The 22,703-nt window shown below is 31.7% G+C and overlaps 1 protein-coding gene across 2 annotated transcripts; it reads right to left on the reverse strand.

Annotated features, from left to right (window-relative positions):
- Positions 1 to 19,666: 19,666 nt before the first annotated feature.
- Positions 19,667 to 22,406, reverse strand: LOC133185932 (SAM pointed domain-containing Ets transcription factor-like). Of its 2 annotated transcripts, none has more exons than XM_061321231.1 (6): positions 22,273 to 22,406; positions 22,091 to 22,170; positions 21,504 to 21,996; positions 20,898 to 21,095; positions 20,496 to 20,678; positions 19,667 to 20,382 (listed from the first exon to the last, which is right to left on the reverse strand). In XM_061321231.1, exons 1-6 carry the CDS (start codon positions 22,310 to 22,312, stop codon positions 20,084 to 20,086), a joined length of 1,293 nt encoding a protein of 430 aa, XP_061177215.1. In that variant the 5' UTR covers positions 22,313 to 22,406; the 3' UTR covers positions 19,667 to 20,083. The 2 variants fall into 2 exon arrangements, with proteins under 2 accessions (XP_061177215.1, XP_061177208.1); XM_061321224.1 differs by having other exon boundaries at positions 19,669 to 20,382; positions 22,261 to 22,398.
- Positions 22,407 to 22,703: the final 297 nt, after the last annotated feature.

The following is a 22,703-nucleotide window of genomic DNA, read 5'->3' on the forward strand; positions in this document are numbered from 1 at the left end:
CATAGTGCTAGTGTTTAATAGTGTTAAATCCAAAGCAAGCTAGCATGTAGGTGTCCCCTACCAATATTGACTAGTATATTATCACACCACATCTAAATGCCATTTGCAAAGCAGTGATAGGTATTATTTAGAAAAAAAAATTAAGAAAATCATTTTGTTAAAAAAAAAAAATAAAAAGAAATAAAAAAAAAAATAAAAATCCCTACCTACCTACCCTAATTTTTTTGGAAGTGTAACCGGAACCACACATGTTTTTTTGTTTGGCCTAAACACTAATTTAAAAAAGTGAGGTCAAGGTCAAAGGAAAAGTCAAGGTCAAAAAAGTTGATGCAATTGATATCTCTCAGCAGTATAATTATATCAGCATATGAAGTTTGATAAATATATCTTGAATTGTTTATTCAAAACTGATCTAGACACTAATTTAAGAAAAGTAAGGTCAAGGTCAAAGGAAAATTCAAGGTCAAAAATTTTGATGCAGTTGAAAAGCTTACATCAGTATGTATCAGCATATGACGTTTTATTGAAGTCGGACATGACAAACACTATATGCCTCGGCCATATTCATGGCAGGGCATAAAAAACTTGAATCTACACTATATGAGGATGTTTCCATATCAAAATGACTAACAAGCAAATTCAAAGAATTGTGGTCCCCTGCTTTCCGTGTCCTAGTGGATGGGATGCCATTATTTATGACATATTGTTTCAAATATGCACGCCCTATCATATGTCATTCAAAAGTAATCACCAAAGTTAAAATTTTTGAAAATTAGGTAAAACATCAAGGTCAAGGGGTAAAAAATCATAGCATGCTTGGAAACATCTTGTTACAGGTAATGTACATGTCAAATATAAAAGTCCTATCTCTTCTCAATCAAAAGTTATAAGGAAATAAAACATTTTTGAAAAGTAGGTTAAACTTCAAGGTCAATGTCACAGAGTCAAAAGTCATGATATATTTAGAAAGGTCTTGTCACAGGTAATATACATGTATAATATGAACGCCCTATCTTTTCTCTTTCAAAATGATCATTTGAAATAATGTTAAATTTTTTGAAAAGTAGGTCAAACTTCAAGGTCAAGGTCATGGGTTCAAAAATCATGGTATGTTTAGAAAGTTCTTGTAGGTAATGTACATGTGAAATATGAAATCCCTATCTCTTATTATTCAGAAGTTATGACCAAGGTTAAATTTATTGAGACAGACGGACAGACTGACAGACAAATGAGATTTAATGTCCCCTAGGTCCCTTTTGTGAAAACGGACGACAATAATGCCCTTGCTATTCATGAGAAGAAGATTTATGATGGAAAAAATCCCCTGCATTTTTCTATGTAAATCATTGGATCCCCATATGTGGCCCCATCCTACCCCAGTGGGTCATAATTTTAACAAATTTGAAGCTACACTGTCTATGTAAAGAAAGTTTCAACTTTTTGGGCCCAGTCAGTGGTTCTTGATAAGACTTTTTTAAAATGATACCACCAAATTTTCACTAATTCTTGATTATCCCCCCTTGAAAGAGGGTGTGACCCTTCACTTGAACAAACTTGAATCCCCTTTACCCAAAGATGCTTTGTGGCTGGGTTGGTTGAAATTGGCCCGGCGGTTCTAGTGAAGAAGACAAAAATGTGAAAAGTTTACAGGCGGACAGATGAATGACAAACAAAATGTGATCAGAAAACCAGAAAAACTCAAGTGAGCTAAAAACTGATGATCACAAGTACTTGGAAAGAGTTACAGTATTTGAAAAGCAGTTTTTTTTTCATGCATTAATTGTTTTCAGAAGCTGAAAAGGTATGACTTGTATCCATGTTGAAAAAACTTCACATTTCAGAAAACAGTATGATTTAAAATAGTTAATCAAGGTGCTTTGAGTAGCAAAATAAGCTAAACTGGTATAGCTAATTCAACCACAGAGCTTAGTGAATTTTAAAATGCACAACCTTTTCAACTCTTAATGATTCTTAAAATATTTATATCATTATTTCTGATTCAAGGGAGAACTAGAGATATGATCAGAAGTATATCCATTGACTAATAAACATGTACATGTATATTGTGTTTTTTAAGTCATTAATGTGTGTTTGTTGTTAAATGTCCCTCTTGGGAATTTTTCACTCATACGGAGACACCACCACTTAAAAATAATGAAGACGTACAAGTCGGATTTAAGGTTAACATTCATTTTAGGAATTTTCAACAATTAATTAAGACGTAAAGAGATAACTCCTTCCCCTTGCCCCTTCCCCTTCCCAGTTTGTTCATGTATGCAAACTAGTCTAATACTTTGGTTTGACATAAAAAAAATGTGAATACATACAAATAGTTTAATGGTCCATCTCTTTGAATGATTTTCATTCCTAATTCTAGGTTGACCCAAATTCATGAATGAATTAAATGTCAAGTAATCTTATCATTGATGCACTTCTATTTAATTTGATGTAGTCATATTATGAACAAGAGAGTGGGGATGACCTCAAGGGTTCATAACCTTAAACCATTAGATGTACATAACATAATAACACAAGAAACAAAATTATGTCTAGTCAAATGGAAAAATTTTCTACTATTTAGGAGTCGCATGATCATTTGTCATTTCAGGGACAGGGAGCGGCTAGGGAGATTGGAACCCCCCCCCCCCTGGAATTTGCAGAGTTATTTAAATAGGACTATATACTGATTTACAGAAGCAAATAAAAAATGACTTTGGATGCCCTCCCCCTTTAAAAACATGGACCCCACCATCATTGTTTTTATTTTGTTTGTTTGTTTGTTTTTGTTTTTTTTTTTTTTTTGCTCCTCAGGAAATTCTGGGCTGGAATTTTTTTGGACCGAGGTGTGGACCCCCCCTCCCCCCCCCCCCCCCGGAAAAAAATTCCCGGATCTATGCCTGTAACTGAATGTAATGTCGACAACGGGAGATAACTCTTCAGAATGTGAAATTCGTCTATTGTGGCATCGATGATCCACTCTCTACAATCGGCTCATACATTCAGTGTCTGAGAGAGAAACGAACGACAACTCTGCATAGGAGATTGCCGATGATCTTTGATCCTTTTTAAACTTTAACCTAACCATTTGCATTTCGGTTTATTTTACCCCAATCTATACTTAAACTTGTACTTACCGACTGTCATAGGTCCTGTCAACTTCATGAAATATAATCCAATTAAAACACAAAATGAATTAATTTCCACTGATATACATGTAACACTGCACCATGTCACATGGCATGTGCAATCCAAAAATGATAATGGTAAAACTAGTACTAGTACTGGTAGGGTGACGCAAGCCCAATGTGATGTAGAAATTTTCAAAAAGGTGTTCACATACATGTACAGTACAAATTTTAAATTATCATAACAAACGATGTTTTAACATAACTTTGCCATCTAGGCCTATTTCCAAAAACAGGCAAATTGTGTGTGTGTGTATTGGGGGGGGGGGGACACATATAAATTGATTGGGTATGGCTTTTCAAGGAGGTTTTTGCCTAATCAAATACTAAAAAAAGTTTGCACATTTTGATAAATTCATCAAAAACGCTTTGTACTAAAATAATATTATTTGTTGTTGAGAAGATAAATTTAAAAAGTTCCAATTATGGGCCAAAAATTTATACCCCCCCCCCTTTTTATTAAAACCTAATTTACAACATTAATTAAATCTGATATTTCAGACTGGTAATGAATTAAGTATATGAAATGCGTATAAGAGGTTCATGGGTCACATGGTCACCTGAGCATTTTATGCTCGATTTGACGAATACATGTACTGTGTAAATTATAGAATTATTTGGACTTTTTCCTTGGTAAGCCCAATATGAAGGAGTGTGCATTTAGAGGCAAACACCTTAGTGCGGGTATTACTGTCTCATGACAGCATCTAGTTTACATAGATTTTGTTAAGAATTTTTACTGTTACATGTTAATAATGATCATATGATTTTTATTTCTCACTTTGAAATAATATCTTTTTTATTTCAAATATTAAAATACTTATTTATTTCAAATTTTTCATGCTAAAGTTAGTTTTTAGTAAAACTTATAATGTATTGCAATAGATTTGTACAGATATGCACCCTTGAAAAAAAAAATAATAATAAGTATGAACAATTAAAAATAGCATTGTTTTTAAATGATTACATCAGACATTTATATACACTCGGAAATATCTTTCCAAAACATCAATATTATGAAATAGATAGACAAAGCAAGAGTAGCCCTTGACTATAAATATGTTGCTGAATCTGATGTCACACTTGAAATCACAAGCCACGTTTTGTCACTTGATGACTTTTCTTAAGGATAAGTATGTTTACTGGTACGACAATAAGATGGCTATAATGAGAACAGAATACATCATGGATATCTATGGCTTTTCGTCTTTAAAATATATTTCTATTTTTCAGTCTGCCATACAATTCTTTAAAAAATGAACTAACAGCTTGTTGTTAATTTTTCATAATAAATAGACATACACAATTGTGAACAAATGAGAATTTATTAATTTTTTTGGTCATAAATCAATCAAAACATTGTTAATAGCTTATCACATCTTTTTATTCCACTTCTGCCTCTTGCTCCGTAGGAATGTGATCAGCATTTGAAATTAAAAGTTATCCTGAAAGATTTTAATGGAAATAACAGAAATAAATCCAGTGTGACATGTCATGGGTCAATTGTCTTTTCATTGTTTAATAATAAAAAATGACAGTTTATTATTAAAAATCATTTTCACAACACTAACCACATTTTTGACCTCATATGACACATCCTGTGGTAATGGAAGATATGACGGGCATCACGAGCTTTCAGTACCTAATATCTTGGTACATACAAAGTGTGGGTGTACTAAATCCACTTTATTTTTTCTAAATTGTACAAGTTATTGTTTTTATCCGGCAGTAAAAATCAGCTCTTCATTCAAGTGACTAACACCTGATAGTCGTGATGTAGAACGTTAGACTCTTGAAAGAAGATGATTTATTTAACTTAACACTTAACAGATTATGTTCTGTCCGTGTTAATTTAAGAATTTGATGGGCAACTTAACTCTATTTTATAAGTTACTCTTGAAATAATGTAATATATTTAAATCTTACCGTATTTCCGAAGTGTGAAAATTACTTTCAATTTCTATGTTTCATAAGTACTTTAAAAAACTTAAATTATGCAAAATGCATGAACTTAATTTTGAAACTTTTAAACATTTTGGAAAACATTCTGTCAAAATTGCTGTTGAATAAAGAATATTATCATATGAACCAGAAATCCCAGCCGAAATTGTAGCTTTTACTTACTGGGTTAGCCTAAAAATATCACCCTCGTGAATTTTCTACAACATGTACTTGGACATTTTTTGTCTAATTCACACAGTGCAATTCAAAATAACATTCACAGTATCACCTGTCTGATGAGTTCAAAATTCTACTCGAATTTGAAAAAACAAGCTTTCTACCGGCAAGTGTAATCTGGTTAAAAATTGAAAATGCCATAATTCCGCCAAAAATTGATGAAGCTGAACGAAATGCAAACTCGATCTATAGCTCATCAAGATAAAGTCACATACCAAAAATCAGCTCAATATCTGCAAGCATATAGAAAAAAAAGCGGAAAACCAAGTGGCACAGACTGACAGACAGACAGACGGAGGGACAGCTAGACAGGCAGACAAACGGACGGACAGACTTAGAGAAAACCTATAGTCCCCTCCGGTTTCACCGGTAGGGGACTAATAAATTTCTAAGAGTAGCATGTACATATAGCATTTTAGAATGATTCTGCTATTGTCTCTAGAAATGGCTATTATTATATTAACAAATGTTTTATCAAACCAGTTCCAAAAAGAGATGTATCTTTATGTAGTCTTGTCAATTCAAATAAGAAAAAAAAGTTGTAGAAGTAATATTTTGAAGTCAGGTATTTTTAGTAACATCACCGGTCTGATGTTTAGAGGAGATGGGATTTAATTTTGCAAGTGGTAATCCAACTTGTACCCATAGTTCCCTTTCTAAGGAGGAAATTCTTCAAAATCATATATCAGTTTTAAATATTCTTAATATTCCCAACAATCAAATTGAATTTGAATTACCATACTTATACTAGATTCCAAAACTACATAAAAATCCTTACAAACAAAGATAAAGCGGGTTTCAGTAAATGTTCTACCAAGCCTCTTTCTTTACTCATCACTAAAATATTAACAGTAGTGAAGGAGAAAACTTCACGAGCACTGTGCAACAATGTATTCGAGAAGTGGTGTAAATCAGATGTGCATACTTAAAAACTTCAAGGAACTTTTAGAAAATTTGAAATGTCTAATTTTTACCAAAATCAAAAACATCAAAACGTACGACTTTTCAACTCTTTATGCAAATATTCCCTTGCGATAAATTAAAGTCCAGGCTTTTTGACATCATATACAGCTGCTTTTTTCAATAAAAATGGAACTCGTAAATTTACTTACTTTGTCATTGGTCATATGTAAAATTATTTTGTTATAAAACATTCTGTTTGTACACACGAGTACTCTGAAGTTGATTTTAAAAAGATGCTTAAGTTTCTGATTATGTAGTTTTTTGCAAGTCTTCCAAAATCTGTCGGAATTTCCATGGGTACGTTTTGCATCTCTTTATTAGCAGACCTATTTTTATAATCATATGAAGCAGAATTTATTCAAAAACTTCTACATGAGAAGAAGAAAACACTTGCTGTGGTCATTAGCTCGACATTTAGATACCGGTATATCGACGACGTATTATGAATTAACAATAGTTACTTCCATTCATATGTCCACTCGATATACATCCCAGTTAATTTGAAATAAAAGACATCACAGTGTCTGACAAATCTGTTTCATATTAAGATATTTTACAAGAAAAATGGTTACCTAACAACAAAACTTTGTTGATAAACTTGATGACTTCGACTTTTCTACCGTCATGTTCTCTTATTTATGTAGCAATATACCCTTATCACGTACATATGCAGTTTATGTCTCCCAGTTGATTCGATACGCAAGAGCATGCTCCACGTAGGAACAATTGATAAAACGAGGCAAACTATTGACAAACAAGTTGATGAAACAAGGATTTCAACAGTCTTGTTCGAAGTCGACATTTCCCAAGTTCTATGGTCGATCCAATGATGTCAACAAATACAATCTATCGTTATTTCAAATGCTGACTGACGTTTTTATACTAATTGTTAGGCCATTATTAAAATAGTGAACTATCTACGTAGTTTTCAGTTTGCCCAATCATGACAAGGAGCACACAGCGGGTGTGACCGGTCGACAAGGGATGCTTACTCCTCCATGGCACCTGATCCTACATCTGATGCTTTAAGAGGTCCGTGTTTGCTCTACTCCATATCTGTATTTGTTTAAATACACTTTTTTGAGCTTGATTACTGTTTGTTATCTTCATATTTTATTTCATTCATTTCCAGTAATAACACCAATATCGTTTGTGAAATTTGAAAACTAAAGGGCAGAAATTTGTGTTTTATAATGCATTCTGTAGTTAAAACAGACATCAACTGCACAAAGAGTTTAACTTTTAAAAGAATATTGTAATTAGTAAGAAGAACAGGCTGATATAATACGAGAAACAATAGATATATGTGGTCTTCTAGTTTACCAGTAGAGTTAGATATTCGGGACATATACAATTATGTGGGTTGAATTGAAATGGTAATATTTTTCAGTATGAATTGTATAACTGACATATTAAAACAATAATTAATAAATGATAGTACCTATTGCATGTTATTGTAAATTACTATAGACATTCACATATGAATATTGGGGTCTACATTGTCAAATTTTGACAATATACGCAACTCTCCTTCCCACATGTAGCTGTGAAACGAAAAATGACTGCCACGTGAGACAAGAGATTTCCTTTCCTTTTCTTTCATACTTAATGAATATAATTTATTCAGTCTCCAAAGCTTTGTAATTAGATATACTTTTTTTTTTACAAATATTTTGTGTGTTCCTTGATTCCAGCCTTTCTTGTACTTTTTCCTAATTTATCTTTTCTCATGGGGGTAAACTATGTGAACTGAAGCACAGTAAAATTATTGCTTTTTCTATTTAAGAGTAGATTGTACCAAGGGATCAGGGATTCGGAGTGTAGACATATTTCTATAATTTCGTGTTTGAGAATTGACTCTGAAGTAGCTTCTGACCAGGGGGTTCGACATGCTGCGGAAATTGTCAAATAAACGAGGTCAAGTTCAGACGGAATGGAGCAGTAAAATTTCTGTTTTTAACTTTGCGGTTGAAAGTAGTTAAAGTTTATATATGTTGCATTGGCCTGCATATTTTAAAAAAGTGTGACACGACTTTGACGGTTGACCCAAGGTCATTTTAAAAAAGTTTTAAGTTCACGGGGTTCGGAGGTGTATAGCTTATTTTTGTTAGTGAGAAGGGGCGCATGTTTAACAAGAAAGTTACGTATGAGTGGAAGAATTAAAAAACTTGATAAAAAATAATAGAAATTAACAGTGTGAAGAATTGTTGCAGCTCCCACATGCTTCTTTTAAACTATGGACTATTCTGTGTGTGCATTGTAAGAACGTTTTTCTATAATATTTTTAAAACTATAATATTTCTAATTGTAATACCTTAAGTTTAAAAATTGGTTCCTATTTAAAACTATACTAAAAAAAGTCTAACATTTCCTATGTTTTTCTGAGAGGTCATATAAAAATCAATGTTTGATGGCGGAGTGAGATATTGAACCTATCGATGAGATATTGGACCACTTACGTCACACTGTGGGCGGGATCATTTAAATCTTTTTTGCATTCCTTGGTGTTTGACAGTGACGGAATTAACCGAGTTTAACCGCAGTGCGGGTAAAGAAAATTTACATCATGGAAGCCAGCAAAAGATACATGTATGTCTCGGGAAAATGTGTTTTGTCGACCCCTTGGCAAACAGTTTGGTGTTTAGGTCCGACAAAACTCGTATCGCCCTCGAACCCAGTCAATAAACGTACATTAACTGGACATACTCGTGCCATCAGATAATATCCCAAGCACATCTTCATATACCTTTCTTTTAAATAAAAATTAGTTGTTTTGAATAGAGGATATGATGGTATTTTATTGATCGAATATACTTATCCATGAAGAACTTTTGAAAAACTGAAAGGCATTTACCATACATGTTTGTGCTTTATTTTCTTGTTGCTATGTCGAACAATCGTGTGTTCAAAATAGTCTACCTAATTTGTCAGATGTATATCATTACAAAAATTTCATTAATATTTATTAGCTCACCAGAGCCGAAGGCTCAAGTGAGCTTTTCTGATCGAAGAGTGTCTCTCGTCCGTAAACTGCACATTTTCGATTTTTTCTCAAGAACCACAAAATCAATTTCAACCACTCTTGCCACAGAGCATCCTTGGGTGAGGGGGATTAGGTTTGTTCAAATGAAGGACCATACCCTCTTTTAAGGGGAGATAATTCAGAATTAGTAAAAGTTTAAAGGCATTTTTTAAAAATCTTCTTCTCAATAACCACTGTACTGTTCCAAAAAAGATGAAACTTATGTGAAAGCTCCATTTCATGGTGTAAATTCAAATTTGTTCAAATCATGAACCCCGGGGGATGGTGGTGGCCATAATGGGCAATCAAGGTTTTACAAAGGAATACGTAGGGAAAATCTTTAAAAATTTTCCTCTCAAGAACAACAAAGTCATGATAAATTATATTTATATGAAAGCTTCCTCAGGTAGTGTAGATTCAAGTTTGTGCAAATCCTGACGATTAGACTCCTGTGGGGTAGGTTGGGCCACAATAGGAAACCGAAGTTTTACTTAAGAATACATACATAGGAAGAAATCTTTAAAAATCTTTTAAAGCCATATTTCAATCCTCAACTTCCCTTACTTATGCAGCAATATACCTTCATCACCTGCATACGGGGTATATATCTCTCAGTTGATTCGATACGCAATGCTCTACGTATGTACAATTTCTAAAACGAGGTAAATTATTGACAAACAAGTTGATGAAACAAGAATATCAGCTGTCTCGTTTAAAGTCGTCATTTCGTAAGTTCTATGGTCGATACAATGACCTTGTCAGCAAATACAATTTATCATTGAGTCAAATGCTGACTAACGTTTTTCATACTAATTGTTAGGCCATTATTTACACACTGAATTGTCGACGGATTTTTCCGTTATTTCCCGATCATGACAAGGAGCAAACGGCGGGTGTGACCGGTCGGCAGGGGATGCTCACTCCTCCATGGCAACTGATCCCATCTCTGATGTTTGGAGGTCCGTGTTTGCTCTGCTCCTATTTTGTATTGTTAATGGACTTTTGAGCTTGAATACTGTTCGTTATCTCCATATATTTCATGGAAACATCCTCAGTTAGTGTAAATTGACGTTTGCTCAAATCATGCCCCCTCCTGTGCCTCTCCAGGTAGACGGGAGGGAGTAGGGTGGGAGTACCTCTCACTTTAAACTTTTCAGCACTAAACTGATTTTTGCTTTTCTCCAGACAAATTGCTCAGGTGAGCTATGTGACCCATGGGCCTCTTGGTTTTATTTGAGTTCAACTGCAAGGATTTATATATCAGTATAGAACACTTGAAATCATTTTTAGTTTTATTCACTTTAGTTGTTGCATAATTTATTATTGTTTCATATATTACAATTATACATGGTCGCCTGCGTGGCGCAGTGATAAGAGCGTTCGCTCTAGAGTCGCGGAGTAAGGAGTCGATCCTTATGTCGCGGGTTCGAATCCCACTGCAATATGGGAATTGATTCAGGTACATATAGTGTCAAACATCTTCGTAATATTTGACATTTTTGTTTTTAAAAAATAATGTCTAAATATCTTTATTTTTGCATCTTTAAAAATCCATTGATAGGTGAACATTGCTTTTTTACTGCTTTTTAAGATATTGAATGTACAACATACACTTCCGATACGGTAGTCATAATACGATTTTGCACACATTTGTATTAGAATACAAGATGTTTGTTTAACTTAGCAAAGAAAGATTACAGGATGTTAAAAAATATCTATAAGAGGCGATGATCAGATAATGCCATGCCAACACAGACAATAGTTCGAACTGTTTATAAAATAGTCGAAAAGATGTTTAAAAAATTGACCTAGATTTAAAAAAAAAATATCTTTCGATAATTTTTGGAACCGATAACAATGAAGGTTTTACCCTCACAACCAGGAAATAAGAAGGGACTTTTTAATACCACACTGCATGAAAAAAGAATAAATAGTTTTAAAAATAAATACAAACATTTCCGATTTCGCTATGACAACTTCCGTTTCCAACTCACCTAATAATCTTCACCTGCACTAATGTGTTCCACATATTAAATGTTTTTAAAGATATTTGAAGAGCTCGTTTTTGCTAGTATAACAAATTTTCAAATTTACTGAACAATAATAAAACAACCACACTTATCTTAAAAATATTGGTACATATACATGAACATAATTATGTATAGGCAAATTTGTTATGGTTGGTTTGATTGCATGATGACACTGCTCATAAACAGTATAATAATGGCTGATCATGTTAATCCTAATCCTTGGAGATGCTAAAGAAAAAAAAAAAAAACAAGCCGGAAAGAAATCATTCATCTGTTTATTAAGTCTAATGTTCTAAACAAGGTTGTTTCTATGTCTGTTTCGTCAGTTTATCTATGTATATCTTAGATATACAAGGATCTCAGTCAAGGCTAATGCTCTATTGAAAATATATTATTAATCCCACGAATAACTTTTAATTGACCGATTGCACAAAATGCCTTTATTTTAAAAAATACCTACATGTGTATCTAGACCGTTTGAGACTTCCTGGTACATATTTGTACCTGTATACATACATGCTAATTAAAGATTCAAGTTGAATATGCGAAATTCAATTATAGTTCAGTCAAAAATAACACATACATAGAACCAGCTATACATAGTTGCAAATATCTTGTGGTTAAAATAAGGCATTTATTTTTTAAAGACAAAAATGTAATTTATTAGGATTAAAAGATTCATAGAATAAATGAATAAATGTTTCTACTTTATATATCTGGCCAAATACATTCATCCTGTAAACAAAATCATAAACTAGAAATTTTAGGAAAAAATTGTGTTTACGAGAATCATCAGAAAATTTTCTTCCATAAATTTAGAAAAAGATATCAAACTTATTATCAAAAATAAATTCTTGTTAGAAAGATTTTTTTCCCTTTTGTACATTTTGTATTATCGGAATCGGTGAGATTTGCCATACACAAAACAAGAACAATTCTAAAAATTACGCAAAACTGTGTTTGAAATAATAAATATTTAGTTTCAATTTCAATAAAATATTGTTTTTCAACATAAACATCAAAATACGGAAACTTTTAAACCTAATTTATAATTACATCTTCCTAGCTCATTATGCATTTATTTGTTTTTAAGCCTTTGTGTGCAAAATTTACTAGTTGTATTGTTCATCTCAACATTACCATGATAATCTTTATTACATATCAATAGCTTTCCTACCGAAGTTATTAAAATATGCTCTTGTATATTTTTTTTTTTTTTAAAATCATCCCAAAACAATTTACTTGTTTGTCTCTGGGATAACATTTCACCTTGTTTTTGACGAAATATATTAACATTCGATGATTTCGGAATAAACACAAAATATGAATGCTCTAATCATCAGAACAAGGAAACGAGAGCCAAAACTTTACCATTGTTTCGTTTGAAAAGGATTGAAGCGTTTAAAAATAATTTAAAAATATTTTCAATTTCGCTATGATAATTATTTTCCGTTTCCAAACATCTCAGCAAATAATGTTCATCCTCAATAATCTGGCCTGCACATCCCATGTTTTAAAATATAATGTAGAGCTTGTTTTTCATGTTATAACATTTTCAGATATACTGAACAAGAATTAGAGAACATCAAACACACAGAAAGACGTTTCTTGATAGGTATGCTTGTTTTGGTTGGTTTGATGGCACTTGCTAACACTGCTCTTGGGAACTATGCTGAAGGTAATTATGTTTATCCCAGTCCCCAGAGATGCCCATAGAAAACATACAAGAAAAAAAATCATTATTTGTTTATTTGGTCAAATATTTTCAGCAATGTTGTTTCTATGTCTGTTTAGCCAGTTTAACTTTGTATTGCATAGATACAGTGATCTAGGACATGGTTTTACCTAATTATGAATACATGTACATGTATATAATTATTCATGCAATTATCTTTCTATTGAATGATTTCTATAGAATGTCATTATTTTTTAAATAGAAAAAATCTATTTTTATCCTTTGATAAATAAAAAAAATCTTTAATCGGTTTACCTTTTGTAGTTTTCTACCATTATATACTTCCCGGTACGATTGTTGTATCCGTAAACAGACCTTGCCAAAATCCGACAGTTGGAAAGAAAAAATAAAATTGTAAAGACCGATGCTAAGTTAAGCTGAAGAATATTTTGATATAATTGAATTGTAGTCCAGGCAGAAAATAAAATAGACAGTAACACAAACCTGAGTTTGGATATAACCATATCGTCTTCTTCATCAATAAATGACAATTGTTTTGTTATGAACTAAAAGATACACGAAAACTTCGTTTGATATCTACCAAAATTCATTCTTCCTGCATAGAAAAAAATCTTGATCCCGAAAAACCCTCATAAATGGAGAAACAGATGCTCATTTTTGACTCTGCGGTAGGTTCTGACCAGAGAGTTTGTTATAGTCCCGAACAATGGCCAAATACATCTGGTCCATAACTTTGTGGCGAAAAGCATTTCGTTCGTACTAGTATATAACGCAATGGCCTGCATATTATCATGGAGTGTGACATGACTCTCATCCAAGGTCATTTTTAAAAAGATCAAGTTCATGAAGTTTTGAAGTATACAGTTCTTGTCTGGTCCACATTTTGTACATGAATAAAGACACATTTTTGAAGTTAGTTGCTTATAACTGGAAGATTTGACATAGCCATTAATCATTTTAATTTTCTTGAAAGGTTACAGAAATGAACAAGTTCTGGAATTGATATTGTTGCAGTTCTTTTATGTTTTTTTTCAAGCTTGGACTAATTTGAATGAGAACTGCTGGAGTATTATGCCTGTCAGGACAAAGTTTGATAAACTATATTTTTTAAAATATATATACTATATAAAACTATAATAATTTGGAAACGCTACCTAGAGTTAGATTTTTCAAATAAAGTCTTCATATACTTTATCTATGACAACTTCCATTTCTGGATCATGTAACCTTCATTTGCACTGCTCAGTTATACTCATCCTATATTTAAAAATATGACAAAAAGGCTTATGTTCATTAGTATAATAGATTTTGAGATTTACTGAACAAGAATTATAATACTTCAAACATACAAACCTTAAAATATCTTTATATTGAATCTGGTTGATTTGATTGCATTACCTAACACTGCCCTTGTACACCATGGTGATGCCATTTATGTTTATCCTAATCCTTGGAGATGCTTAAAGAATAAGCTATAATAAATCACCTATCTGTTTAGTAAGCAAATTTATTTCTGTTTTGCCATTTTACCTTCAATGATGCACATTGAAGTTGTAAAAAATTTTGTATGAATGGAATCCTCAGATTCTTCATTCGAATACCTGAAAAAAAAAAAAAAAAAAAAAAAAAAAAAAAAACCAGCTATTCTTTAAATAGATATAAGTACAATAGCCAATCAGATTGCCAGTCCACATAAACACCGGGTGAACATTTATTCGATTGATACACGTGTTGTGATTACTTCAATTATCATGATAAATACATAATTATGTACATACTCGTTGCAATACGCCAGTTTTACAGAACTCTCTCTCTCTCTCTCTCTCTCTCTCTCTCTCTCTCTCTCTCTCTCAGCTTAATAAAATTCCCACTTCAGCAAAACTCGCGTTGCTTGTCGCAGACAATGGGGTGTCGAAAATTGGTGCTGATCATTTGCTTTCTCGTTTCTAAAGAAATGGACTGCCATTATGTAACGTTCGACTCTCAATAAAAAAGACCAAAACGTTCCATTCAAACGAAGAATTATAACACTTCAATGCGCATCATTGTATGAATAGCATAGTGAAGGGGATATCAGACAAGGTTAATATTTCATTGTAAATATGTCATTTTATTCAAATGAACGATTCCACGGAATACCTTTATTTCTAAAATACATTTCTGGACCATTTAAAAACTTCCTGGTTAAATTCTTGTATCTATATACATGTGTATGCCGTGACAATTACAGATTCTAAATAAAGATGACGAGTGAGATTGTAGTCCAGTCAGTTAATAACACAAGTACAGAAACAATAACACATAGTTGCATTTGGATAGAGCCTGCATAATCATTTGATGACAAAAATGCTTTGCCAGGAACTGAAAGATATATACAAAAATAAATATATGTTTCAACTTTATATTTCATTCACCCTGTAAACTAAACAAATTTAGGGGGAAATCGCTTTATAAATTAAAAAAAAAAGCAAACATCAAAATGCCTTTATCCATAAAGTAAATTTAGAATAAGCTAGGAAAAAAATGTATATTCTTGTAAGAAAGATTTATTTTTCCTTTCATTTGCCTTGGAACCATCTCTATATGATTGAGTGGGAAAAAAAACTCGAATGGGACATTAAACAACACACATTCAATCAAATACATGTAATCATTTGCCTCGGATATTTTTTTACACTATCCAATTCAATCGATTTTGCCATACACAATAAATAAATGTTCTTTTTTTCTGTCATTGAAATTGTTAATTACAATTTTGCCACAAAAATTTCCGACTTCAAAGATGCGGCTCATATCGCTTTAATAGATGATCAATTCTCCTGATTCAACAAAATTGATTTTCAAATAACATGGGATAATATTTTAATTTAAATAAAGTATTAGTTTCGTTTAGCTAAACATTACTATAATTATCATTCTTATATCTACAGCTTACATAACGAATTATTAAAAACGTGGCTTGTAAATAAAAATTCATACAACACAATTTATTTGTATGGCTTTTGAATACGGTTAAACCTAGCTTTTAAAAAATATATAATCACCCGATGATTTTGGAATGAACAACAATGAAAGCTATACCTTCACAACCAGGAAATAAGAAGCGACAGTTCTCGTTTGTAAATAAATAAAGTGTTTAAAAATAAATCAAAATTATTATATTATCAATTTCGCTTAGATATAGCTTATTATGTTTATCCAGATCCCTGGAGATGCTCGAAGAAAACAAGCGGAAAGATTTTTTTGCAATAAATAAATGTTTATTTTTGTTTATTTGTTTATTAGGTCGAATGCTCTCAGTTATGTTGTTTCTATGCTTGTTTCGATAGTTTGACAATGTATCGCATAGATACGGTGACCTAGAACATATCTTTTAAAATTACCTAATTATAAAGGTAATTATAAATACATTTATGTAATTTTTCATGCAAATATATTTCAATTGAACAATTCCTGTTGAATGACTTTATTAAAATTAAAAAAAATCTGTTTACATTTTTTTTTTTAAATTTACAATAAAATCTCATTTTACCTTTTGTAGTTTATAGACTTCCTGGTACAATTTTTGTATCCGTAAACAGGCCTTACAAAAATCATGGAAAGTTGAAAAAGGAAAGATTCAAGTTCAAGCCGAGTAATATCGTGATATTCTTGTCCAGAAAAGACAGACATAGCACCAGTGTCACTTGAATTTTGGCTTTTGGGAATTTGGGAATTTGATTACTTACAATCTACCCTGTAAACATCATATATTGACAAAAAGAAATGTTATTAAGAACCGAAAGATACAGACAAAAAAATAAATATATGTGGCAACCTCATATAAAACATGTCCCTGCCAAATTTCATCTTGTATACTAAACATTTTTTTTTTAAATGGTGATCACGGAAAAGGAAAAAAATTATTCAAACAGTAATTTTAGATATTAAACTTGTTAGAAAAAATATCCGTATTCATGTAAGAAAGATTTTTTTAAAGTTTCATTTGCACTTTGTAAAAATTCAATAAGATTTTTCAAACAAAAAAGACAAACTTAAATTAATCCACAATTCTATAGATTACTATATTTGAAACAACTTTGACTAAGTTTTTAATTTGGATAAAATGTTTTTTTTTTTTTTTCAGAAAAACATCAAAGAAAAACTAAACCTCATGAAATTATTTCCTTCTAGTTCATTATACATTCATTTGTTTTGAAGCGTTTGTGTGCAAAAATTACTAGTAATGCTCATTAAAAATCACCTTTATTATCATCTAAGTTATTAGTATATATTACTGCTTGTTTATAAATGATTTATACTATTTATTAATTTATTTATTTATTTATTTGCCTTTTTGGGGGATGTGTATTAAATTCTGGACTAAAAATTAAATCAATCAGATAATATGAGAAAGAAACACTTTTATACGAAATACGTGTTTTTGTATTGAAATCTTTGATATTTTATTTTTGAAAAGTTTTGTAATTAAAGGTTATTAAATTCATGGAAATAATGTTAACTCAAATGAAAAAAATGCTAGAAAAACTATGTATGTTTATCCTAAAAAATTATGTTGCTGTCTGTCCTCCCTGATATATTTTCCCTCTCTTATTTATTTTTTTTTAATATCCTGTCATGTTTTTTTGTATTGTATATGTACCTCTGTCCAGTTTGTATATAATGTATATATGTTATTAATGTTCCCGATGTACCAGTATTTTGGTTTGGGTGAATAAATTGAACTTGAACTTGAATTTGGAATAGTTTATTTTTCATAATCCAAATTCAAGCTTCTAAAAGATACCATTGGTATTTGAAGAATAAAGAAATTGCAGATCCAATTCTGCACCACGTAGCTAAATTTTCAGAAGGAAAAAGACTTCTTTTATAGATCCAGTTGTGACACAACCACACATGTTCAATTTTCAGAGAGAGGGAGAAAGACAGAGAATAAATATACTCCCCCCCCCCAAAAGAAAAAATAAAAAATAAGTATAACCCTTTGCAAAAGAAACTGATTATATTTTAGCACACTGATAAAAATTATATCATGCATGTACAACAAAAAGTTATTTAAAATCTTTATACATTAATCATATGCAAAACAAAGGTAAATACATAGTAAATACATAGTTGTCGTTGAAATTTGCATTATTTACAAATAATTTTTAACAGACATGTTAATTGTGAATATACATGACATGCGTTCTTTCTCTACGGCAATCCCCAGTTGATAGAATAACAAGTGGAAATCAAAATAATACTCTTTTCTACAAAATGTGTGCATAAATATTTTGTAAGAACTAAATTTTATTCCATGTAAAAATAGAAATAAATATAGTGAGTTCACATGATAATAAAGAAAGCGTGGTATTAGTTGGTATTATTCTACTAGAAGTTAAGTGTGTTATTTTTTAACAAAGCTAAGGTCATCGAAAGGTTTTTCTTTGCTGCTAATTATACAAAGACCTCAAAGTGTGTATATATATATATATATATATATATATATATATATATATATATATATATATATATATATATATATATATATATATATATATATATATAAGTGAGAAATATAGGTAATTTGAAGAAAGGATGAGATCAATATATCACGCTGTACAACATTCATCTCTCTGAAGTACATACCAGGGTTGTTTATAAAATTATACCAAAAAAATTAAATATACGTTTATTTTTAAATTCGTCGTTAATTGCATTGCAGTGATAAGCAAAAATGTGTCAAATCAAAATATATTTATGTCATCAAATTTATGCGCTGAAAAATTAAAAAAAAAAATTCTTTTGGTAAAATAAATATCATTAGGAATTATTTACTTCGAAAGCTAATTTTATCAAGGTTATTTTAGCTTATACAGAAAAAAAGATGTTAAATTATTCCTATCCTTTTCTGAATAGCAGTAAATGCTTGTTTACCGATAGAGAGGTTTTGGATGTCAACTGCTTAGTAAACATGAAGTTTACAAATTTGTTTTAAGAATTACATTAATTAATGCATTGTCTGACACTCTGTCAGAGGGATCGGTAAAGCCCTCATTGTCAGACCGAGTACAAACGATTAATCAAACAATTATGCAATTATTTTTTATATAGTCACCACTTTTTTAGGGAAATTCCCGAAATAAAGAATAATATTACAACATACTACACATATTTATCTTAAAATTGTTTGAAAAAATATATTCAAATAAGATAATAATATTAACACTTTATGCAGAGAATCTGATGAGAATAGGTATGAAAAAAAAAATAAATTCGAAATGTCCAGTTTTATTTGTAAAAATTCCTTAAATCAGATATCTTACGGACACCTTTTTTTCTTCTGAGACTGTTATGTATGTGTGGACTTTGTCATCTCTGTATCATATCGTCATGTTTAGCAGATATATGACTTCATATTCACGAAGAAAATTTATGCATGTTTTGAGAATTTATTTATTGTCTGGAAACATGGTAACATGTTGTGCAAATATTTTTTAAATATCACATAAATGCCTTCAATTCCAATACTATAGACAAAACTAACTAAGTATAAGAAAATCGAACTTCAGCATTAAGCAATATCATGAATAGAATTTAAAATAATACTCAATATCTAACAAATATAAATATAAGTGAGAAGAAAATTTACACTTACAAGTTACATAATGATACAAAAAAACACAAGCAAGTTTTTAATTTGCATGTGTATTGGAATTCTTATACGTCGCATAATGGCCACCGGGTAGGAAATGTGGCAAGAATATTATTAAAAATTCCACCCATCTCAGATGAATATGTCACTATGAGATATCAACTGGTGCCCGCACCAGAGCAACATGAAACAACAGCTGCCATTTTTAAGGAATACATCAGTTATAAAAGCCAGTCACAATGGGGAACTGGTAACTATAAAACATAATGTAAATTACTAAGCAGTAACCATTTTAATGAATCACGCCAAAAGCGTGAAATGGACATTTTGGGGAAAGTCCTTCAAATTGACTGATTAGTAAAATTTGTCTTTTCAGAGATAGGGTTGACAGAATTGGTACACAAGTCGCTTGGAGTGTTCCGTCTTCTTTATGATACCTTTCTTGTAATATTGGCGAATAGACCTGCTCAGTTTATCGTAGTTCATGGCTGGTCGATTCTTTCGTTTTCCCCATAGCCTAGCAACACGTGAGGAATCTTCAATTTTGAAAATACCATCAGTGCGACTGACCCATTTGATGCAGCCACTGTAATTGTCTGGTTGAAGAAGAAGTTCCTTTAGAAACTCCCAAAGATGGATTGTCTGTTTTCCACTATTTACATTGCTGTGATCTGAAACAGATTTAATAAATAGGACAGGTAAGAAAACAATCACGTGAGAGAAGAATGCATTTATTTGTTTTGGTTGTTTTTCTTTAACCAAGGAATCTTGTTTATGTACTTACAATTCTGTGTGGCGACTTCTTCGTCTGAGTGTGAACTAATCGGCGAACTGCTGCGGCAGCTTTCTTCGCTGGTTGCACTCGGGGTGGGGGAGAGAGATGTTGGCATGAAGGACTCTTGGGGCGCTGGTGGATAATAAAAATCCGGTGTTGTCTGCTTTATTTGCGGATTTGGCAAACTGCATGCTGGAAAAATCATTTAATACGTGAGCAAAATAAACTTGGATCAACCAAATTAAAGGAAAGAAATGTAATTTTGGTTACATCTATGAAAGTATAGGTTTTATACGAAACTAACAATGGAAGGCATATTCTACATTTGAATTTTATTGGAATTTTGTGTAACCACGATAGTTGTGTTCATTGTTGAAAAGGATTTTTAATGTATAGGTTTTGATTTTGTACCATTTTTCCAAACATCCAGTTGTGCATACAAATTGGCTCCTGCCTCGGGAGATCTTCTTTTAAAGGCTTCATTACTCAGTCGGCATAACTGCGCTCCGCACATTCTGAAAGCCTCTGTGACACCATAAGAAGCATGGAATTGATTGCCATGCCATTCCATCCATCTCAGGACATCGGATTCAGACCACAACCGTGGATCTAATAAAATACAATAGAAAAAGTTCAATACCCTGATACACTAAACAGGTAAGAGCCGATTGCTACTTCAGATACACAAGGTAAATAGACTGAAAATTGCACACAGGGCGTCATGGTCTACCGATGAAAAAATATTACTCTGCTAACTGATGTGTACAGTGTCATTATTGTTATCATTAATCAAATCTAAAGTTATATTTTCGCAAAAGCTATTCGTTCTAATTGACTGATTTTTCGGTTTTTTATTGATTTCATGTACTCTAAGCGTAATATCACGTTTAAACATAGAAAACGTTGTTTATACACGCACCTATCCCATCCACATTATATTTCATTAGGGCAGTGTTTTTCAACATAAAATATAAACAGCATTTTTCCTTCTTCGTATTTGTATTAAAGTGTCCATACCTGGTGAAATTCCCAATATTCTGCAAACTTGATTAATTTCATTCTTTATAGCCACAACAACAGCAGAACCTATATCACAACTTCCAAACTGATCCGCACATGAGAGAGATTCCAATGTTTCTGTTTTCACAGGCTGGACATATGATTCATTGTTTATGCTGCAAAAGTTTGGTAGATTTGAAACGATATTTACAGAAGACATCGAACACGGCACATAATTTTTTTCCGTTTTCACAACACAGTTTGGATCGTATAATGAAATGTCATGATCTGTCGGTTCATTATGACTGTCCATATCGATAAAACTTTTGGGACTTTCTGGATTTTGGAATTCTTGCGGAGCCTCCATAACAGGCACAACAGTCTGTGATCTGGGTGCAAATTCTCCCATATTTTCTAGGAAAGTGTTCAATGAGCAAGTGAACTGTCCCTCACTTACAGTGTTTGGATAATTCAAACTTTCTGATCCAATTATGCAAGTTTTCTGGGGAACCTAAAAGAAATTAAGATGTATTTCAATAACATTCAAAACACAAGCATAAAATGTGACAAAAAGGAGTTTTATTTCTTAGAATTAATCGTATTACCTTTTGATCTACATGAAAGTTCATTGTAGCTTCTTGGGCAAATTGGCTTGCTTCAAGATACTGATTAAGTGCTGAAAATTCTGAAAAAAAAAGAAATGGCATAAAATATGTCCATATTTATAATTTGCATACATGCCAAGTAATATATTTATATTTATATAAAGTCCTACCGGTATGCATACTTAAAACATGGAATGGGTCCGTCTTTATGATATGAAACATAGAATCAAACTGTTAGAGTTTAACATTAACCGAGAAAACATATATCCCATAGTAGAACACGTGACTGTTGAATCAATGAAAAATCTGTTAAACTAAGTTAAAAGGGCTCATTCGTATACTCTCGGAAAGCATTCTTTATTATAAGTGTAGGACGACTGTATTTGGAAAAACCCTTACGTCAATCCAAGTTTGATTGGTTGATTTTAAAACTCCGCCCCTTCTTCTAAATGAGATATTGTAAACATTGAAATAGGTCACACATACATACAATCTAGAATACGCGCCAGGTTACTTAGTGTAGCTGTATCAACATTAACATCAACTCTTATTTATTTATTAATTTTGTTTAAACATTTAATTGACAAATTTTATTATAGCAGGGATATTCATA

Source organism: Saccostrea echinata, unplaced genomic scaffold (genome assembly GCF_033153115.1).
Source record: "Saccostrea echinata isolate AGI-Se365-2 ecotype Australia unplaced genomic scaffold, CSIRO_AGI_Sech_v1 ptg000001l, whole genome shotgun sequence".
Lineage (NCBI taxonomy): Eukaryota > Metazoa > Mollusca > Bivalvia > Ostreida > Ostreidae > Saccostrea > Saccostrea echinata.